At 45.7% G+C, this 19,888-nt stretch overlaps 1 protein-coding gene across 6 annotated transcripts in view; it reads right to left on the bottom strand.

The window, feature by feature from the left end:
- GABPB1 (GA binding protein transcription factor subunit beta 1) overlaps positions 1–19,888 on the bottom strand; it is a 67,570-nt gene that overhangs the window by 32,382 nt on the left and 15,300 nt on the right. For 5 of the 6 annotated variants that reach the window (XM_040342578.1, XM_040342573.1, XM_040342575.1 and 2 more), the window contains exons 2-6: positions 16,915–17,022; positions 13,514–13,681; positions 11,475–11,669; positions 11,272–11,383; positions 7,157–7,273 (exon numbers count right to left, since the gene is read on the bottom strand). In XM_040342578.1, coding sequence (XP_040198512.1) covers positions 7,157–7,273; positions 11,272–11,383; positions 11,475–11,669; positions 13,514–13,681; positions 16,915–17,022 — 700 coding nt within the window. Of the gene's footprint in view, positions 1–7,156; positions 7,274–11,271; positions 11,384–11,474; positions 11,670–13,513; positions 13,682–16,914; positions 17,023–17,173; positions 17,271–19,888 lie in introns of those variants that run through there. The other variant, XM_040342574.1, reaches the window with a different exon arrangement.

The following is a 19,888-nucleotide window of genomic DNA, read 5'->3' as shown; positions in this document are numbered from 1 at the left end:
GACTTACGACGGCGTATCTCCAGATACGCCGTTGTAAGTCCGAATGGCCGCCGGCGTATCTATGCGCCTGATTCATAGAATCAGTTACGCATAGATTTGGCCAAGATACGAGCGGCGTAAGTCTCCTACGCCGTCGTATCTTGGGGTGCATATTTACGCTGGCCGCTAGGTGGCGCTTCCGTTGATTTCCGCGTTGAATATGTAAATGAGCAAGATACGCCGATTCACGAACGTACGCCCGTCGCAATTAGTTACGCCGTTTACGTAAGACATACTCCGGCGTATAGATAAAGCAGGTCTCTAGGTGGCGCAGCCCATGCAAGGTATGGACGTCGGAACAAGCGTATATTTTTACGTCGTTTACGCAAGTCGTACGTGAATGGGGCTGTGCGTAGGTTACGTTCACGTAGATACGCCGCATTGAGCCGGCGTATCTTTGGGCGTTAATACGATGTGATACATGGTTCGTTCGGCCATGCATCTACATGGGGTCACGCTTAATTTAAATACAACACGCCAATGGCCTGCCTACTTTGAATTACGCCGGCCGATTTACACTACGCCGCCGTAACGTAGGACACAAGTGCTTTGTGCATACAGCACTTGCCTCTCTAATTAGCGGAGGCATAGCGTAAATAAGATACGCTACGCCGGCACAACGTAAAGCCGCCCTACGTGAATCTAGGCCCTTGCGTTCCTACTAAGCAGAAACACAGATCTCTGTCTTTATCCAGTCAGACCATCCCCCACACAGTTAGCAAGCACCAACTAGGGACACACTTAAGAAATTGATCGCCCCTGATGTTAACCCCTTCCCTGCCAGTATAATTTGTACAGTAACAGTGCATATTTTAACAATGATCACTGTAATAATGTCACTGGTTCCCAAAAAAGTGTCAGCTAGGTGTCCAATTTGTCTGCCACAATCCCGCTAAAAATCTGCCATTACTGGTAAAATTTATTAAAAATGTAATATCATCCCATAGTTTGTAGACGCTATGGCCCAAATTCACATAGGGCGGCATAACGTTGTGCGGGCGTAGCGTATCTTATTTACGCTATAAGCCACAACTTAGAGAGGCAAGTGTTGTATTCACAAAGCACTTGCGTCCTAAGTTTCGGCGGCGTAGCGTAAATCGGTCGGCGTAAGCGCGCGTATTTCAAAGTAGGCAGGTCGTGGGCGTGTTGTATTTAAATTAAGCTTGACCCCATGTAGATGCATGGCCGAACGAACGGCGCATGCTCAGTATCACGTCGTATTTACGCCCAAAGATACGCCGGCTCAATGCCTGTGACGTGAACGTAACCTACGCACAGCCCCATTCACGTACGACTTGCGTAAAAAGATACGCTTGTTCCGACATCCATACCTTGCATGGGCTGCGCCACCTAGAGACCAGCTTTATCTTTACGCCGGCGTATGTAATACGTAAACGGCGTAACTAATTGTGACGGGTGTACGTACGTGCTCATTTACATATTCAACGCGGAAATCAACGGAAGCGCCACCTAGCGGCCTGCGTAAATATGCACCCAAGATACGACGGCGTAGGAGACTTACGCCGCTCGTACCTTGGCAGAATTTATGCGCAACCGATTCTATGAATCAGGCGCATAGATACGACGGCGGCCATTCGGACTTACGACGGCGTATCTGGAGATACGCCGTCGTAAGTCTTTGAGAATCTGGGCCTATAACTTTTGCGCAAACCAATCACTATATGCTTATTGGGATTTGTTTACCAAAAATATGTAGCAGAATAAATCATATATATTGGCCTAAATTAATGAAGAAATTCGATTTTTTTATTGGATACATCTTGTAGCAGAAAGTAACACACACATTTTAGTTGGGTAGAGTGGCGCTCGTCCGCACGCAATTGTCAGTTAAATTAACCCAGTGCTGTATCGCAAAAAAATGGCCTGGTCATTATGGGGGTAAAACCTCCCAGGGCTGCAGTGGTTAAATGAATATGAAAAGTATCAGAAGAACCATTTGGCCCACAAGAAAATATTAAACTTTAGACAAATACTTTGTGTCTGTTACATCTAAATTTCAGAATGAAATACAGACAAGCAGTTTCTCATGACTAACTGAAAGCCAACAGTCAAATTATGCTGCAATTATCTGCAACAAAGACTAGCTACTCAAACATACACCGATGTTCTCTTTGATTTGGTTTATACTCCTAGCCTAGCAAGAAGCTTTTCTGTTACAGAGTATTAAATATGAAGCCTCTACTTTGACGTCACAGCTGAACTCTGAGATCAGATATATTCCTACTAGGATTCAAGCTTTCATCTCTACAATTAATTGTGCCATTATGTTTCAAAGACCGTAATCCTTGCCATGAAGGGTCTTTCAATCTGCAAGCATGAAGCATAACTGCATTATATGGCAACTTTATGTACTGCACAAGTTCAAAATATATTGGACTGAAACAATATGAAAAGTGTACTGCTTTTGGTCATGTAATAAACATTAACTCTTATTATATTAACTGCAGGACAAGTCAATAGAATGAAAAAAAAAAAAAAACACAGATACACCAAACACTGCATAAAAAGAAAGTAAACATATGGACACTGAAAGGGATATAGTGATCTATAGGTGGGCACAAATCCATATAGAATAATGGCAGCAAACAGGCACTCTGGCAATGATTTGGGAATTGGACTGCATGAAGGTAAACCGACTGTAAAAAGAACAAACATATAGGATTTCTAAGCTTGTACCGTGTTTCCCCGAAAAATAGGATTTTTGTACTCACCGTAAAATCCATTTCTCGGTAAGTGTCTGCGACACCAGAGCCCCGGCTAAAACCGGTCTCACCGCCGACCCCACCACTGTGGAGCGGGCCATAGCCTCAGTTCTCCTATCTGCAGGGTCCTTAAAAGCGGGAGCCCCTTCCACAGGTAACGTGGTGGCCTTGTTCAGTCTGGACACAGGGGGAGAGATCCACTGTTTTAGAAAGTCCTCCTCAAAAGGATAACGGACCGCAAAGTATTTTGGAACAGCAAAAACTTTCTGCGGCCGATCCCATTCCTTGTACAACAATTTGTCCAGATATGGAACACAAGGAAACACTTTTGCGGTGCGGGGTAGCTTGCGGAATCCAAAAGGGACCGGCATGTCTGATGCCTCCGCCAAATCCTCAAGTTTCTGAGTATCCCGCACCGCAGTGATAAGAGCTCCAACATTCTGCGCTAAACCTGAAGCAGAGTCATCCTCACTGTCCATGTGGGCTAAGCCTGCATCATCTGACATGACGGAACCAGGGCCAGACGCAGAAGCAGGGCCTGATTCCGTGTCAGAGACATCCCCAGAAGAAGGCATAGGGAGGGAGCGCTTTTTACCCCCCTCCTGGCCACTCGCCGCTTCAATCCTGGCAACAAACGCCTCAAGGACTGCCGTCATAGTGTCCGAGGCCGCAGGAAAAGGGGCACTAAGGGTTAACTCTGGCATGCTTGGGGTAGAAGCCTCCGGTTCGGACACCATGCTGACCCACCGTATATGCTGCCCTTGTACTGCAAGGCAGGACCCACAGGCCACCCTCCCGGCCACAACAGAGAGCAGGGGACCCCCCAGAGGACTCACCACCCGACCAGGCTGTAGTGCTGCTGAGAACGCTGCCCATGCTGTGCCGTCCCTCAGGAAAAGTGCCGAGAGCTTTTGGCGCCGCTATTCTGGTCACTAGAGGCCAAAACTTTTCCAAGATGGCCGCCGACATGCAGAAAAAAACAGCATGCGGACTACAAGAAAATGGCCCGCCGAGTCAATAGAGGCGCGTCACCAGCAAAATAGCGGCCATACACAAGTTTTAAAAATACAGTGACAAACACAGCAGAACACAGTAAAAGCACCAGACCCTGCAGCCCACCCCCCCAGCACACACGGCATCATATACAGGACAGGAAAAATAGCACCCCTCAGCAGCGCAGCTCCCCGGTAGTAACGGAGCCCCCCAGGGACCGCCTACCTCACGGCCACCACCCAAAAAGCGGGGAAAAAGAGAGAGGAAAGCAGGGCGGACCCTCGATCGACCTCCCCAGGAATGCACCAGCCGAACCACCATGCCAAGGGGATACTACTTACCCGTCCTGCAACCACCGGCTGGAGGCATTCCAGACAGAACCAACGTCCGCTTACGGCATGGCTGTCGGCCCGGCACACTGTGACACGGCCATAGAGACTGGTCATATGTGTGCCCTGGAGCATGTCGCTCACCGGCCACCCCTAGAGCACGGGGAATGTCGTGGACGGCCCAGCGCCTAGCTAAAGGCCGGCACACGCTCGATGGCCGAACATGGGGGGGGGGACGGGGGGACTACAAGGATCGAGGATCCAGCCTGTCACCCAGTCGGCAGTTGATTGTAGATCCCAGGATCCAAAAAAAAATGCAGGAAAAATAAAATAAAAGCGAAAAAAAAAAAAAAAAAAAATCGCCTAAAAACCTCCAGAGCACATGGGCCTAGAGGAGCCATGTCTTCTCCTAACGGTAGGCAGAAAAAAAACTGGGGCTGCATGATGCAGAGAGTAGGATGTACCCGGGGGACCCACCCCCTGGGAGGTGCTGTACTGAAAGAAGCCCTAGTAAAATTAGTTTAAATTTTTTTTTAATCCACTTTGCAGAAAGATTGCAGCGGCTCCCCCTCTCCTCTCGCCCGATGCCCACAGCCCCTCCCTCCTCAGCACATGGAGCGGGCAGACGCCAGTGGGACACTGGCTCCCCCCTTCTCTGCTCTCCTCCCGCCCGATGCCCGCAGCCCCTACCTCCTCAGCGCACAGAGCGGGCAGATGCCAGCAGGACACCGGCTCCCCCCTCGGCCCCCTACCCAGTGCACGGAGCAGGCCGACGCCAGCAGGACACCGGCTCTCTCTTCCCCCCCCCCCTCCCGCGACCCCCTCCCCAGTGCACAGAGCAGGCCGATGCCAGCAGGACACCGGCTCCCCCACCTCCTCTGCTCTCCTCCCACAGCCCCCTCCCCAGTGCATGGAGCAGGCCGACGCCAGCAGGACACCGGCTCCGCCCCTCCTCTGCTCTCCTCCCCAGTAGGACACCGGCTCCCCCCCTCCTCTGCTCTCCTCCCGCGGCCCCCTCCCCAGTGCACGGAGCAGGCTGACACCGGCTCCCCCCCTCCTCTGCTCTCCTCCTGCCCAACGCCCGCGGCCCAGTGCACGGAGGAGGCCAACGCCAGCAGGGATCCTGGAGCAGAGAAGAGCCCAGGCAGACCATGCGACAGCCAGGGAAGCTGCAAGAAAGGTGCCATATTTTAAGATGCTTTTTACATCAAAATACTGACTCCTGACCTGACAGGAAGGGGGAGGGGAGAAGACAGGGGACACATGAGATCCATCATGCTTTAAAGGAAAAGGATTTATTTATTTATTTTCTTTAGGATAAAACCACTTTAGGATCATTGTACATACCATAGTTAAATAAGACACCCCCCAAAAATAAGCCCTAGTGTGTTTTAGGTTGCCAAAATTAATATAAGACCCGGGCTTATTTTCGGGGAAACACAGTACCACAGATCCAAAGAGAAGACTAATGGCATGTACACACGATCAGTCCATCCGATGAGAACGGTCTGATGGACCGTTTTCATTGGTTAACCGATGAAGCCGACTGATAGTCAGTCGTGCCTACACACCATCGGTTAAAAAACGGATCGTGTCAGAACGCGGTGACGTAAAACACAACGACGTGCTGAAAAAAAAACGAAGTTCAATGCTTCCAAGCATGCGTCAACTTGATTCTGAGCATGCATGGATTTTTAACCGATGGTCGTGCCTACTAACGATTGTTTTTTTTCCTATCGGTTAGGTATCCATCGGTTAAATTTAAAACAAGATTGCTTTTTTTTTTAACCTATGGATAAATAACCGATGGGGCCCCCACGATCGTGTGTATGCGGCATAAGAAGAATAAAAAAAAAAAAAATCATAAAAAAAACTACCAGCTACCTGAACATTTACACTCTAAATTCTGCACCGCCTTCTTGTATTTAAACCATTTGCATTACATTTGATCTTTGTGTTTATTATTCTGTCACTAAAGGGATATACACAAGGATGGGAGATTACCAATACAAATGGAAATGCACACACTTAGGCCTCACGCACACTGGTTTCCTGTAAAAGCTGTTTATCCCGACAGGAAATAATCAGCATTATAAACTCACCCAAGCTGGATTGTTTCTAAACAGTTTAGGTGAGTTTAAACAGAGTTTGGAGTTTAGGTGATTTTGTAATTCATTGGCCAGAACTTTAGTTTATTCTGACTACTGAAATGTGAGTTTATGCAAGTTTATTCGTGTTTTTTGTGGCCAGAACAACAGCTCTTGAACGTGATTTTAGGGCGCTCAGACAGCCCATAAACTTCCCTGCTGATAAACTGCTAAAAAATTTCCATGTGTGCATGGACACATAGGATAACAGAGGGGAGTTTAAAGCGGGAGTTCACCCCCAAATCAACTTTCTGACATTAGTTCCAGCATACTGCTAACATCTGCAGTATGCTGGGGTTTTTTTTTTTTCCCGCTACTTATCGTTTTATGAGCCCTTGTTATCCGGCTCCGAGCAGGGAATCCTGCGGGGAGTAGGCATTCCTAAGCGAAGAGGAGTTGATTGACGGGCTGCTAAAGCGCGTCACGGCTTCCGAAAATACCTGAAATGACACTCGGGTGTTTACGGCGCTAAACGGCGCCTGCCGTGTAGAGCTGAATGCGCAGGCGCCGTAAACACCGGAGTGTCACTCTCGGGTATTTTTGGAAGCTGTGACGCGCTTTAGCCGACCGTCAATCAACTCCTCTTCGCTTAGGAACGCCTATACCCGGAAGCGATCCCCACTCGGAGCCGGATAACAAGGGCTCATAAAACGATAAGTAGCGGAAAAAAAACAGCATACTGCAGATGTTAGCAGTATGCTGGAACTAATGTCAGAAAGTTGATTTGGGGGTAAACTCCCGCTTTAAGGGCAGTTTAAAAAAAAACAAAAAAACACCCAAACACAAAAACGAGTTTAACAGCAGCAGTGTGCATGAGGCCTTATGTTTTACATGGTAAATAATCAATGGCTATAGAGCGCTGTGCGTGTGTGTGGATTTTCAGGCAATAAAAAGGGAACTTGAAAGTGTTCATAGAGATACACACCTGGTGTTTCTGAAGAATTAGATAATGGAGCAGATGCTTCTGCTAAAGCTGCCAATGTAGCCAGGACAGATGTTGATGAATTGCCAAACTGTACTGTAGAGGCTATTCCATTTTCATCTGAAAAAAAAAAAAAGGAAAGCATCCTGTAATTAGAACAAGTTACAGACATAAACCAAGTTTACAGTTTCTTAAAGCGGAGCTCCACCTAAAAGGGGGGGTAACTGTCCCCACTTCCTGGAGACCACTGAGCATCTGGACCTCTTTAACTTCAAAATGATTTCCACAGCAAACCTCTGCAGAACTGCCAATGCAGTAACTGTCAAAACATTAGAGCATCAACAAGACTGAAATCTGCTTTAAATTTACCAAAAAAAAAAAAAAAGGAGGCTTAACCACTTGCTGACGGCCGTACGACTTTGTACGGCCGCAGCGCGGCTCCCAATCTCTAACGGGGCCGTCTTTTTACGGCCGACCCCTTTGCGCGCTCCCGGGAACTGCTGTGCTGCCCGTGTCCCTTGGACACAGCCAGTCACAGATCGCCGTGAACGGCCAATCGGAGCGGCCGTTTCCTAGGCGATCTGTGCGGCCAATGAGAGATGATCTCATATGTTTACATATGAGATCATCTCTCATTCCCGGCTCTCACATACAGCGGTGCTGTCAGGGGAGAGAGGAGACGGATCTGTGTCTCTTGTACATAGAGACACAGATCGGTCACCCCCCCCCAGTCACCCCCCCTCCCCCCACAGTTAGAACACTAATATTAGGGTACACATTTAACCCCTTCCTCACCCCCTAGTGTTAACCCCTTCCCTGCCAGTCACATTTATACAGTAATTAGTGCATATTTATAGCACTGATTGCAGTATAAATGTGAATGGCGCCAAAAATGTGTCAAAAGTGTCCGATGTGTCCACCATAACGTCGCAGTCCCAATAAAAAAAAAAAAAAAAAAAAAAACGCAGATCGCCGCCATTTCTAGTAAAAAAAATACGCAGAGGTGATCAAATACCACCAAAATAAAGCTCTATTTGTGGGGGAAAAAAGGACGTTAATTTTGTTTGGGAGCCACGTCGCACGACCGCGCAATTGTCAGTTAAAGCGACGCAGTGCCGAATCGCAAAAAGTCCTCTGGTCAGGAAGGGGTTTAAGTGCCCAGTAAGGAAGTGGTTAATATATTCAAACAAGTAGGTCCTCAAACTGCAGTATTGTTGGTAAATCTAAGGCAGATTCGATTGTTCAATTTTTACAGCTTAGAAAAGGTTTACTTTAAACCATTTATTGGAATACCCGAGCCTTCACACTCCTGAGGGGGCTATTAATTACATTTTACATACGGACTATGCAATAGAAGTGAAAAACATTAGGCTGGGCGAAGATATCAGGGAGACTAAACTTTATAACTCAAGGCTTGATAAATGTGTTTTGAATCTAGGAGTTTTTTTTAACCACTTGCCTACTGGGCATTTTCACCCCCTTCTTGCCCAGGCCAAATTTTCATCGCTCTCCCACTTTAAATGACAAGCGCGCGGTGATGCAACACTGTACCCATATGAAATTTGTAAAAAAAAAAAAAAAAAATGATATATAAAAAAAAATCATCACACAAATAGAGGTTTATTTTGCCTATATTTAATTGCCACTGGGTTTTTTATTTTTTTTTGCTTAACAAATCGGGAAAAAAAAGGCAGGTGGTGGGGGGCGACACACAACACTTTTCTTCATTTCCGTTTTTTGGCAAGCAAGCATTTTTTTCCCTCGTTGCTGTGCACTGATGAGGTGGCATTGATAATAAGGGAGCTGATGAGAAGTGCCATGATTAGCAGTGTAAATATCCCCTTTACAATGGTGGATAGCTGGTTATCGGCTTTGCTTTCCTGTAAATGATAACTGGCATTTGTTTACTTGTGATCAGCTGTGATTGAACACCGCTGATCACATGGTAAAGGTCCACTGTGATTGGCCCTTTACCTTGATCTGTGATCCAAAAGGAGGACCCCGGAGGTGTGCAGGTGGTGTGTGGTGTTCTGGGAGGACGTCAATAGACGCCCTCCCAGAACTGGACGACCACGATGTAGCCGTCTTTCGGCAATGGCACCGTTGGCAAGTGGGAAATGGATGAGGACGACCCAGGAGCCAGGACGCAATTTCTAGTTGCCATGGTGAACTGCTGCCTGGGATTTGTCGAGCCCCTACATAACTGAAACATCAATATTGATTAGGACTGGTCCTTTAACATAAAAGTGCTTCAACATAATGTGTTGCATTATCTTAGGGCAGGAATGGGAACAATGTTGCATGTGTGATATAACCAGAAAAGCCCCACAAGACTTCCACAAAGAGGTTGTGCAGTGCTCATCAGTTCGTGGATTTAAAAAACAGAAAAAAGGGGGGAGGGAGTTGGAGGGGAATAAACACTGGCATGAGAATTCATTGTGGGACCCTTATCTCACATAAACAACAAAAGGAATTTTGGTTGTCACAGCTGACCTAGAGGTTTATACTTACCTGCTCTGTACAGTGGCCCTGAACCTCCTCTTCTCGGATCCCTCTCCAGCACTCTTAAGCTGCACCTCTCCGGCGAGTACCCCGGAGCCTTGCTGTCTGCATCCATTGACACAGACAGGACTCTGCTTCACCCCCACTGGCTTTGACAGCAGCAGGAGCCAGGGGCTCCCGCTGCCACAGCAATGCCAGTGAGACCAGGAAGTGAGGGGAGAGAAGAGATGAAGACATTCTTCTCTCCACTGAGTCCCGGCTTTGATTGGATAGATTGATAGCAGCGCAGCCATTGGCTGCGGTCTATCAAAGCCAATGATGCGGGAGCCGGGACCCGAGTCATACACTCGGCGTCTATGAATGACTGACTCAGGAGCGCGCCCGCAAGTTAACCCCCTCAGGAGAGCGCTTCTCCTAGAGGGAGATCTAATGCGGGGAGGAGCTGCCGAGGGACCCCAGAAGAGGATGTTCAAGGCAACTCTGTGCAAAACGAACTGCACAGTGGAGGGAAGTATGACACGGGCCCAGATTCAGGTACGACTTGCGATTTATTTGCGGAGGCACAGGGCAACGATTGCCCTGCGCCCACGCAAATATTTTGCGCTGCCCTCGATTCACGGAGCAGTAGCTCCGTAAATTGCGAGGGCGCGCCGGCAAAATTGCCCCGGCGTAAGCGCGCGCAATGTAAATGATCCCTCCGGGGACGGGAATCATTTAAATTAGGCGCGTTCCCACGCTGATTGTAAAGCGCATGCTCCGTCGGGAAACTTTCCCGACGTGCATTGCGGCAAATGACGTCGCAAGGACGTCATTTGCTTCAAAGTGAACGTGAATGGCATCCAGCGCCATTCACTTACGCAAACGACGTAGATTTTAAATATCGCGGGAACGTGGGTATCCTATAGCATTGGCTGCGCCTGCTATTAGGATGTGTAACCTTACGCGAAACCCGACGTACGCAAACTACGTAATTTGCGTACGCAGGGCTCGTGCAACGTTGTGAATCGGTGTTAGTATGCAATTTGCATACTATACACAGATCACAATGGGAGCGCCCCCTAGCGGTCATCGCTAGAATGCAGCCTAAAATCTGCGTGGCATAAGAGCCTTATGCCACGCAGATTTTAGGCTGCAGTCGGCGTAACGAGTTCTCTGGATCAGGAGAACTCGTTACGCCGGCGCAAGTCAGCAATTGTGCTGCGTAACTATGGTTACGCAGGCGCAATTGCTACCTGAATCTGGGCCACGGTTGTTATTTTTATTTATTTTTTAAACAAAGCTTTAGTATCACTTTAAGCAGCAAGTCAGTTGGTTTTATGTTTTTATGGTATGACAGATGCTGTAAAACTTTACTGAGTACAAATACCCCAGAGCCTGTTCGCAAAATGCTAGAACACTACTAAATGACCTACTCAGTCCGATACATATGGATGAAAAAAAAAAAAAAAAAAAAAAAAAAAAAAAAACAAAAAACATTTTATATATTCTTAAAAAAAAAAAAAAAAAAAAAAACAGAAGGAATGCCGCTGTAAATTCAGCATTATGAAGCTCGCTGACACTGTATTCAGAAATCTGCAATTTGTAATACACATTCTAAAATCAAGCAATTTTCTCACCCGTTAAATTTACCACACCTCCGGGTCCAATGAAAAATTGTGGTGTAGCCGTGTGTATCGTTACAGTTTCTGGGCTTTCAGGATTTGTGTTAATTTGGTTTTGCATTGCAATCTATGTCAAAAAAGGAAATACAGACTTCTGTTAGAAAAAAATATTTAAGGTAAAATAACAAAAAAACATACTGAAAAGTACTGAAATATACCTGTAGTATTTCTGCGATGTCCTCATTGCCATTGTCCGCAGAGATATCAAATGCGGTTTTACAGAACTTGCTCAGACTATGAACATCTGCTCCATATTTTACCAAAAGCTCTACAACTTCATGATGGTTGTGTTCTGTTGCCCAGTGAAGAGCTGTCATCTTCAGCATGTCTTTGGCATTGATGTCAGCACCGTGCTACAAATACAAAATCTGTTACTACAGAGGACACACGTTGGCTGCCTGCAGAGATGCACATTACAGAGCACTACGAGCAAATTTAATTTAGTCGGCCCTACCTGATACTGGCTATAAAGACAAAAGTAAACCTTTAAATTCAAGGCATACACTTTACAAAATGGTGGCAGTGTGCACTTCAGCACAACCCATTAGGGCCCTTTTGCATGGGCGTACCGATCGGGTCCGCTTGTCAGTTTTTCAGGCGGACCCAATCGCAGGATCCATTGCCCTCTATGGAACGTCAGGTGCATTCGATCCAATCCTGTCTGCTAGCTGTTCCCCGATCAGATAGCAGTTGAGTGTAAACAGACAGGTGGTCCATTTACATACGGCCACCTATAGGAGGAAAGCAGGCTGTGGCTGCTTTGCATAAGCGGAGTGGACAAGGACCAGCCATCCACCTGCGGACAGATCCCCCCACTGAGGCCAGACTCAAGCGGAGCTTGCCCTGTGTTAAAAGGGGCATTAGTCTTCTTCAGTGACTTTAAACCATTAACTCTCGCTGCCATCGTCATTTTTGCACACATTACAAAAAAAAAAATGTATACTAAAATAAATTTTAGGGCCTGCAAACAAAATGTATTACACAATTATTTAATAAAATACAATATAGATGTGGTTGTTCCAAGTAAATAGATATTAAACATGTAAAGCCTTAAACTGTGCACACATGTGAAACAGTGTACAGTACTTGAATGCCCAAAATTTTCCATAGATGTTTTGAAAGCTCCTAGACCAGTGATGGCAAACCTTGGCACCCCAGATGTTTTGGAACTACATTTCCCATGATGCTCATGCACTCTGCAGTGTGGTTGAGCATCATGGGAAATGTAGTTCCAAAACATCTGGGGAGCCAAGGTTCGCCATCACTGTCCTAGACCATCAGTTTAGAGTGAACTGTGAATAATGGCCCTGGAATTATGGCAGGCAAGTAACATTTTTTTTTTAAATTTGTCCACTTAAAATTTTAAATCACATACAGGTCTAACAGTTTATTGGACCCCTGATGTCTCACCCGCTTTCCACTGAAACCAAGGAGAAGAGATTATGCTTCATTAGCTTCTTCAGCTACATTGGCCGGGGAAAGGGATAGCCAAACCCAGAAGTAATGCACACCTCACCTGTGTTTATTCATCAGCAAACAGATGCAATACAGGGGAACTACTGGGGATCCATAGGAGTACATCTTCCACTTGTCAGCCAACTTGTGAGATTTCCACGTCCTCCCAGCTACTATAGTAGCCGAGACAGTGTGTAAACCCCCCTGCTGCCAATACGACCTATGCCAATGGCAGTGAAAAGGATATTGAGCACTTTTAATACTGTAAACAAACATTTATTTTCCAAACATAGGTGTATACTGTAGGTTTATGGATAAATGAACTAACAATACCATTAAAGTACAATTACTTGTACTGGCAATAAAATGTCAGTAAGAGCTAAGACCACTGAATACTGGGCTTCATGAAGTTCCTAATCATAACCGCGATTTAAGATAAAGTCCTGTCACTACCGCCATACCCTACAGGAGTCCCTAAAGGCAATTTTTCCATAAGCTTAGGCACATAACCCACCTGAAAGACTTCAGGCCTGGAATATAGCGCTGGACCATGTGATAGTATCTCTTCTCCTAGAAGAATGTTGGGTATTCATGATCCTTTGGAATAACTGGTTCAGGGGTTTCTTACAACACATCCACAAATCACCATTCATTGCCACCTACCAGCACTTGGCTCATAATGATATTTTAAATCAATCACATTCTCATTTTAAAATGTATTAAAAACAATTGAGACTCTCACCTTGATTAATACCTCTACTATGTTTGCATGACCTTCTGAGGCCGCCATATGCAAGGGAGTTCTGTCAACCTTAGTGCGTGCATCTCTGCTGACTCCTGCCCTAAGTAATACTTCTGTGGTGGAATAATGGCCATACTGAGCTGCAAGGTGGAGTGGAGATGTTCCCAGCTGTAAACCAAAAACAAACCATAAGGAAACAAAGAACAAAATCAAAAAAGCATGTAGAAGCCAATAAATATTTCTGATTTCTGTTCAAAAGTAGGAAAAGTCCAGAAAGTAAATCCTTTTACAGTGAGCGTTTGGAAATCCAGGACATTTTGTACCAAACTGCCAGGAGTCTTGGCATGAACAATAGACTGAAATGGACATTGCTATTAGGGAACAGATGAATGCTTAAGGTCCCTTTCAGGACGTGTGTTCTGATTAGTCAGTTTTTCAGGCAGACCTAATCAGACGGACCATTCACACCTATAGAAAGATGTCCACTTAAGCTTTATTCACACCTAGGCGTTTTGTCGCCTGTAGTGTGACGCCGCAGCAACCAAGAGACGCCAGAGGGACGAAAACACATGCACCTCTATGGAGATGGTTCACATCTCCACGCCGAACGCCCGCCGCCTGAAAAAAAGTCCTGGACCTTTTTTTCAGGTGGCTTTCGGCGTTCGGCATAGGAAATGTGAACCAACTCCATAAAGGGGGTGAAGGCTGCATTCACAATCGCGGCGTTTTGTCGCCGCAAATCGCGGTACAAAACGCTTCTATTTGTCGCCGCAATTCGCGGGACAAAACGCTGCGATTTTGTACTCCAAAGTGTGAATGCAGCCTTGGGCTGCATTCACACCTGAGCGTTTTGTCGCCTGAAGCATGAAGCATGAAGCTCCAAAACGCTAGAGGGGAAAACAATTCTTATTCTTAAAATTATTCTCAATGGAGATGGTTCACATCTCCACTCCAAAACGCCTGAAGCTCAAACAAGTTCCGGACCCTTTTTTGGCGCGCGAATTGGGCGGATTTGGGCGTTTTAGAACCTTTGTATTCCCATATAAAGTAATGGAAACGCTCGATTCAAGCGTCTAGCGCGACAACAAGCGTTTCTACGGGCGTTTTGTCGCTTTAATCCGTTCTGTGAAATAGAACATTTCACCCAGGCAGAAGACAAAAAAAAAACTGCAAACATAGCAACAAGTGATGAAAGAGATAATTTTTCCTATTGGCTAAAATAAAAAACTTCGAAGTTCAAAAATGTCGGACAACGCTGTATGCAAACGCGTGAATACGCACGACAAAACGTCGGAAAAAAACCAACCAAAAACGCTACGCTCAGGTGTGAATGCAGCCTTACGCCTGCCTACCTCTAGGTCCGATCAAACCCACAAGCCACCACACTTCTGTTTAGGTGAAGCAGATCAAAAGGTAGCCAGGAGTAAACAGACAGCAGAGTAAGTTTACTCTCAGCCATCCATGGAGCACACACACCAAAAGCATATTCAGGAGAGGAGCTTTTGAGCAGGAAAAAAAAAACAACACTTGACACTCCTAAAAAGCTAGATTCGTTTAGGTGTTTGAGCGTCAATGTATTCCTAGGGCCAGAACAAATTAATATTCTGCCCAAGGGAAACCAACAACACTCAAACACACCTAAATGCTTGCACAATGAGCTTGAGCAAATGCCAGTGTGCAAAAGGCCATTTTAAAGGAGGGTGGCTAGATTACATGTGAACGTAAAGGCTGGATTTAAACTGCAGAGATAGTAAAATGCTGTGTTTTATTTTACAAGTAAACATTTTCTTTTTAAACACCCTTCACACTTTCTGCTGGATTTTACCGCATGCAGCAACATAAAATTAAATGCACCAAAACACAGTACACGTTCAAATGCAACAGTTCAGTGTGAATCCAGCCAAAAGGAATGGTGGGATAATAAAGGGCTTGGTCACGCTTATTCACTGATCAATCGGACTACTGTAAACTAACAGATATCTGAACAAATTAAGTTGCTGCTCTAAGAGGGGCAAATCAAAGGATATTGGGCCGGATTCACAAAGACTTACGCCGACGCATCTACTGATACGCCGTCGTAAGTCCAAATGTGCGCCGTCGTATCTATGCGCTGATTCTCTAAATCAGATACGCCTGAATTGTGGCAAGATACGACCGACGTAAGTCTCCTACGCCGTCGTATCTTGGGTGCATATTTACGCTCGCCGCTAGGGGCGCTTCCGCTGATTTACGCGTTGAATATGTAAATGAGAGAGATACGCCGATTCACGAACGTACTTGCGCCCGTCGCTGTAATCTGCGTCGTTTACGTAAGGCGTTTTTCCGGCGTAAATTTAAACCACCAAAACGCTGGTCTAAGTCGTTTAGGGTATGGACGTTGGAACTGCCGTCGGATTTTACGTCGTTAACGCAAGTCATACGTGAATGGGGCTGGGCGTAAGTTACGTTCACGTCGTACGCATTGAGCCGTCGTATCTTAGGGAGTATATGCAACGTGATTCTGAGCATGCGCCATTCGTACGGCCATGCATTTACATGGGGTCACGATTAATTTTAATACAACACGCCCACTACCTGCCTACTTTGAATTAGGCGGGCTTACACCGGCCTATTTACGTTACGCTGGCGTAAATATGGGAGCAAGTGCTTTGTGAATACTCAGCTTGCCTCTCAATGTTACGTCGGCGTAGCGCATACGAGATGCGCTACGCCGGCACAAAGATACGCAAATGTACCTGAATCTGGCCCATTACGTTTTTGTCTTAAAAACAATTACCCAGCATTCAGGTGTGGTCTCAATCAGGCATGGAGGCTTTACAAATCGAGAGCTGGCAAGGTACTTGCTATCAATGTCTTAGGCCAGCCATAGGCAGAGCGATTTTCTTTCCTCCAACCACGTGTTGCAGGAAATAAAATCGCTTGATTCCCCCCATTAACACAGACGGTGTTAATGTGGGAATCCCTCCCATGGAGCCATTATTTTCACCATAGTGAATTTTGGTAGCAGCTATAACAGCCACCAGCGATAATTGCATGTAAAATCCGACAGGCTGGCTGTACCCAAGTTCAGCAATCTACCAAATTGGGTACATTTAGCCTGCCCATACATGGTTCAAATCTTGGCTGGTTTCTGCTAAACCGGATAAAATTCAAACAGTCTATGGCCAGCTTTATGCTCCACACAGCCTGCTGTACTTGTTATTGGATGCATGTTAGCATGTACAGCTTTATGATGGCTTTGGAGAAAATCGCCTAGCCAGGTTGTCCCCTGCTGCGGCAGAAGAATGGGTTTTCTGTGTAGATTGGCTTGTGCTTGCCTATTGGTTGTACCACATGCGTGCATTTTTGAAAAATGAAAATAAAGAATTAAAAAAAAATATATATATATATATATTAGTTACCCAGTCTGTGGTAAAAGGTGCCCCGTTTGCCATTAGAATACGAACTTCATCATCTTGACCAGCCCGAGCAGCTTCTAGAAGCTTCTTTCCCAAATCTACCAAGGACATCTAAAAAAAAAAAAAAAAAAAAAAAAAAAAAGGAGAAATAAAAATAATTCTCAAATACAATCACATAAACACTAAGTAAAGGTTTTATATTTTGTCATATGATATTGTGAGGAAGTTCAGCTATATAAATGTGTAAAACAGCATTCATTACCCTCTTGCTCTGTTACAATTGAAGTCTTTGGAATTCAAAATTGATGGTGGTCACTTAGATAACCCTGTTCATGATGTTCAGAGAGCCACACAATAGCTTGTGGTTTAAAAAAAAACAAAAAAAAAAAAACACATCAGCCCCGGAAGGTTTTACCCCCTTCATGACCAGGGCATGTTTTGCGATAGAGCACTGCATTACTTTAACTGACAATTGCACGGTCGAGCGACGCTGTACCCAAATAACATTGATGTCCCCCCCACCACAAATCAAGCTTTTATTTGGTGGCATTTGATCACCTTGTGGTTTTTATTTTTTGTGCTATAAAAACAAAAATATATAAAATTATGAGACTAAATAAATGATAGATAGATAGTCTATATATATATTTTTTTTACTTAAATTCATCAGTTTAGGGCCAATCTATATTCTGCTACAGGACTGCGACATTGCTTAGCAGGACCATGTATCTCTCCTCTTCATACCTGACAGGACAGCGATCTGCCTTGTTTACATCGGCAGACCGGCAACCTGTTTCTCTAGGAAGCGATCAGGAGTGCCCACCGGACCGGCTGATTGAGGGCCCCCCCCTCCCATTATTGTAAGAAATGACGTACAGGTTGGCGCAATAGAGCCATCCTGGCGCAGTTTGTGTACTGCAGCAGGTCGGCAAGTTGTTAAACTTGCCATTATATACCATTGCAACACATCCCAGAAAAATAGAACCAGCTTGCTTAAATTTTTGTAATGTTAGGCAGCAGTAAAAAAAAAAAAAAAAAAATTCCACCCGGAGATTAATGTCATAATGTTCTAGTATGCATCAAATACTTGCACATTATGACTAACTTACAAAATGGAACTCTCCAGGGGCACACGGTCACCGCTGGAGGTGCATCTATCTTTGGCCAGTCTTCCTTCCAGGTTCGCAATGCCCAGGCCAATTGAATGGCCAAGCAGCATAGACGGCACACCTGCACATCTGCACATCTGCTCTGGATCCATGGCACACTCAGTCACTGCAGAGTCACTACACAGCACAAGTAACCACCGTGTCAAATGTGCTACAGGTAAGACTTTTTTACTTTGCTACCACTTTAAAATCAAGTCATGTTTACACATATATCAGCACAATAGCAATATTTCCACAGTTTTGCGATCATAGAAATTCTGAATTACATTGCACTTGCTTAAAGCGGGGGTTCACCCCAAAAAAATGTTTTAACATTACATTCAGGCGAGTTGTGATAATGACATTAGTCTGTTTTTTTTTAAATTCTGGCCGTACATACCGTTTTATGTACATTTTCACCGCGGCTTCCGGGTATGTTTTCACTGGGCGTTCCTAATTAATTGACATGCTTCCGACCGGCGCATACAGCGTGCCACGAGTTGCCGAAAGAAGACGAACATCGGTGCGCAGGCGCCGTAAAGAGCCGACTCGCAGTCCGGCTTCTTTCGGGCAACTCGTGACGCGCTGTATGCGCAGGTCGGGAAGTATCTCAATTAGGAACGCCCCGTCCCGCAGATTACATACCCGGAAGCCGCGGTGAAAATGTACATAAAAAACGGTATGTACAGTAAGGATTAAAAAAAAACAAAAAAAAACAGCCTAATGTCATTATCACAACTCGCCTGAATGTAATGGTAAAAAAACATTTTGGGGTGAACCCCCGCTTTAAGTCCGTGTTCAAAATGAATAGAGCTTGGTGTGTCTATTTAGGAAAGTAAAAACTGTACATCAATGCTGGGGAGGCAAGTTACAATTATTGATATATATTGTTGTCCAGGTACTGACCACCAATGCACAATGGTTGGGATTGGGGGTTACCATTGTACCATCCAGCTGACTTCCAATGCTGAAGAAGGAGAGAGGGGAGTGTACTTTTTACAGGTACCACCACCAATGCTGGTAGATTAAAACTACTACCATAAACCCTTAATAAAAAGGTAGAATAATGCTGCCACCAATGCTGAGGGTTAGACTCCTTTCACACTGGAGTTTTTCAGACGGTACAGCGCTAAAAATAGTGCTGCTATACCGCCTGGAAAACTCCTGCCCAGCAACCTCAATGTGAAAGCACACTGAGGCGGTGCGCTGGCAGGAGAGAAAAAAAAATCTCCTGTCAGCAGCATCTTTGGAGCTGTGAGAGGAGCGGTATATATATATATATATATATCGCTCCTTCCCATTTAAAACAATGGGAAACCGCGGCAATACCACCTGCAATGCGCCTTTGCAGAGACGCATTGCGGACGGTATTAACCCTTTATCAGCCGCTAGCGGGGGTTAATACCGCACCGCTACGGGCCGGATCCTGCGGCAAACCTGGCGGTATAGCGCCGCTATTTTTAGCGGCGCTATACCGCCACCGCAGCTCCCGCCCCAGTGTGAAAGGGGCCTTAGGCTACATTCTCACCAGCAATTTAGACAGGTGTCTTTGCACGCAGCGATCGTTGCTGAACACACAGCAGCAAATAGCTTCAGCTGCCACAGACCTGTCATAGTGAACAGGGCCGGGGTCACAACTAGCCATTCAGAGCTGCAGCAGGAATCCGATTCCTGCCGCTACAATTCGCACCGGTCTAAATCATTGGTGTGAATTTAGGCTTACTATTACTGCAAGTAACACCAATATTTTACTCCCACACTAAAACAACCATTTTACTGGCTGTGCCACACCTCCAGGTGTTTAAGCACTCAAGACCCGGACTATTATG

Source organism: Rana temporaria, chromosome 3 (genome assembly GCF_905171775.1).
Source record: "Rana temporaria chromosome 3, aRanTem1.1, whole genome shotgun sequence".
NCBI lineage: Eukaryota > Metazoa > Chordata > Amphibia > Anura > Ranidae > Rana > Rana temporaria.
The sequence above is the reverse complement of the archived record's forward strand: the minus strand, read 5'-3'. Positions and strand labels throughout refer to the sequence as shown.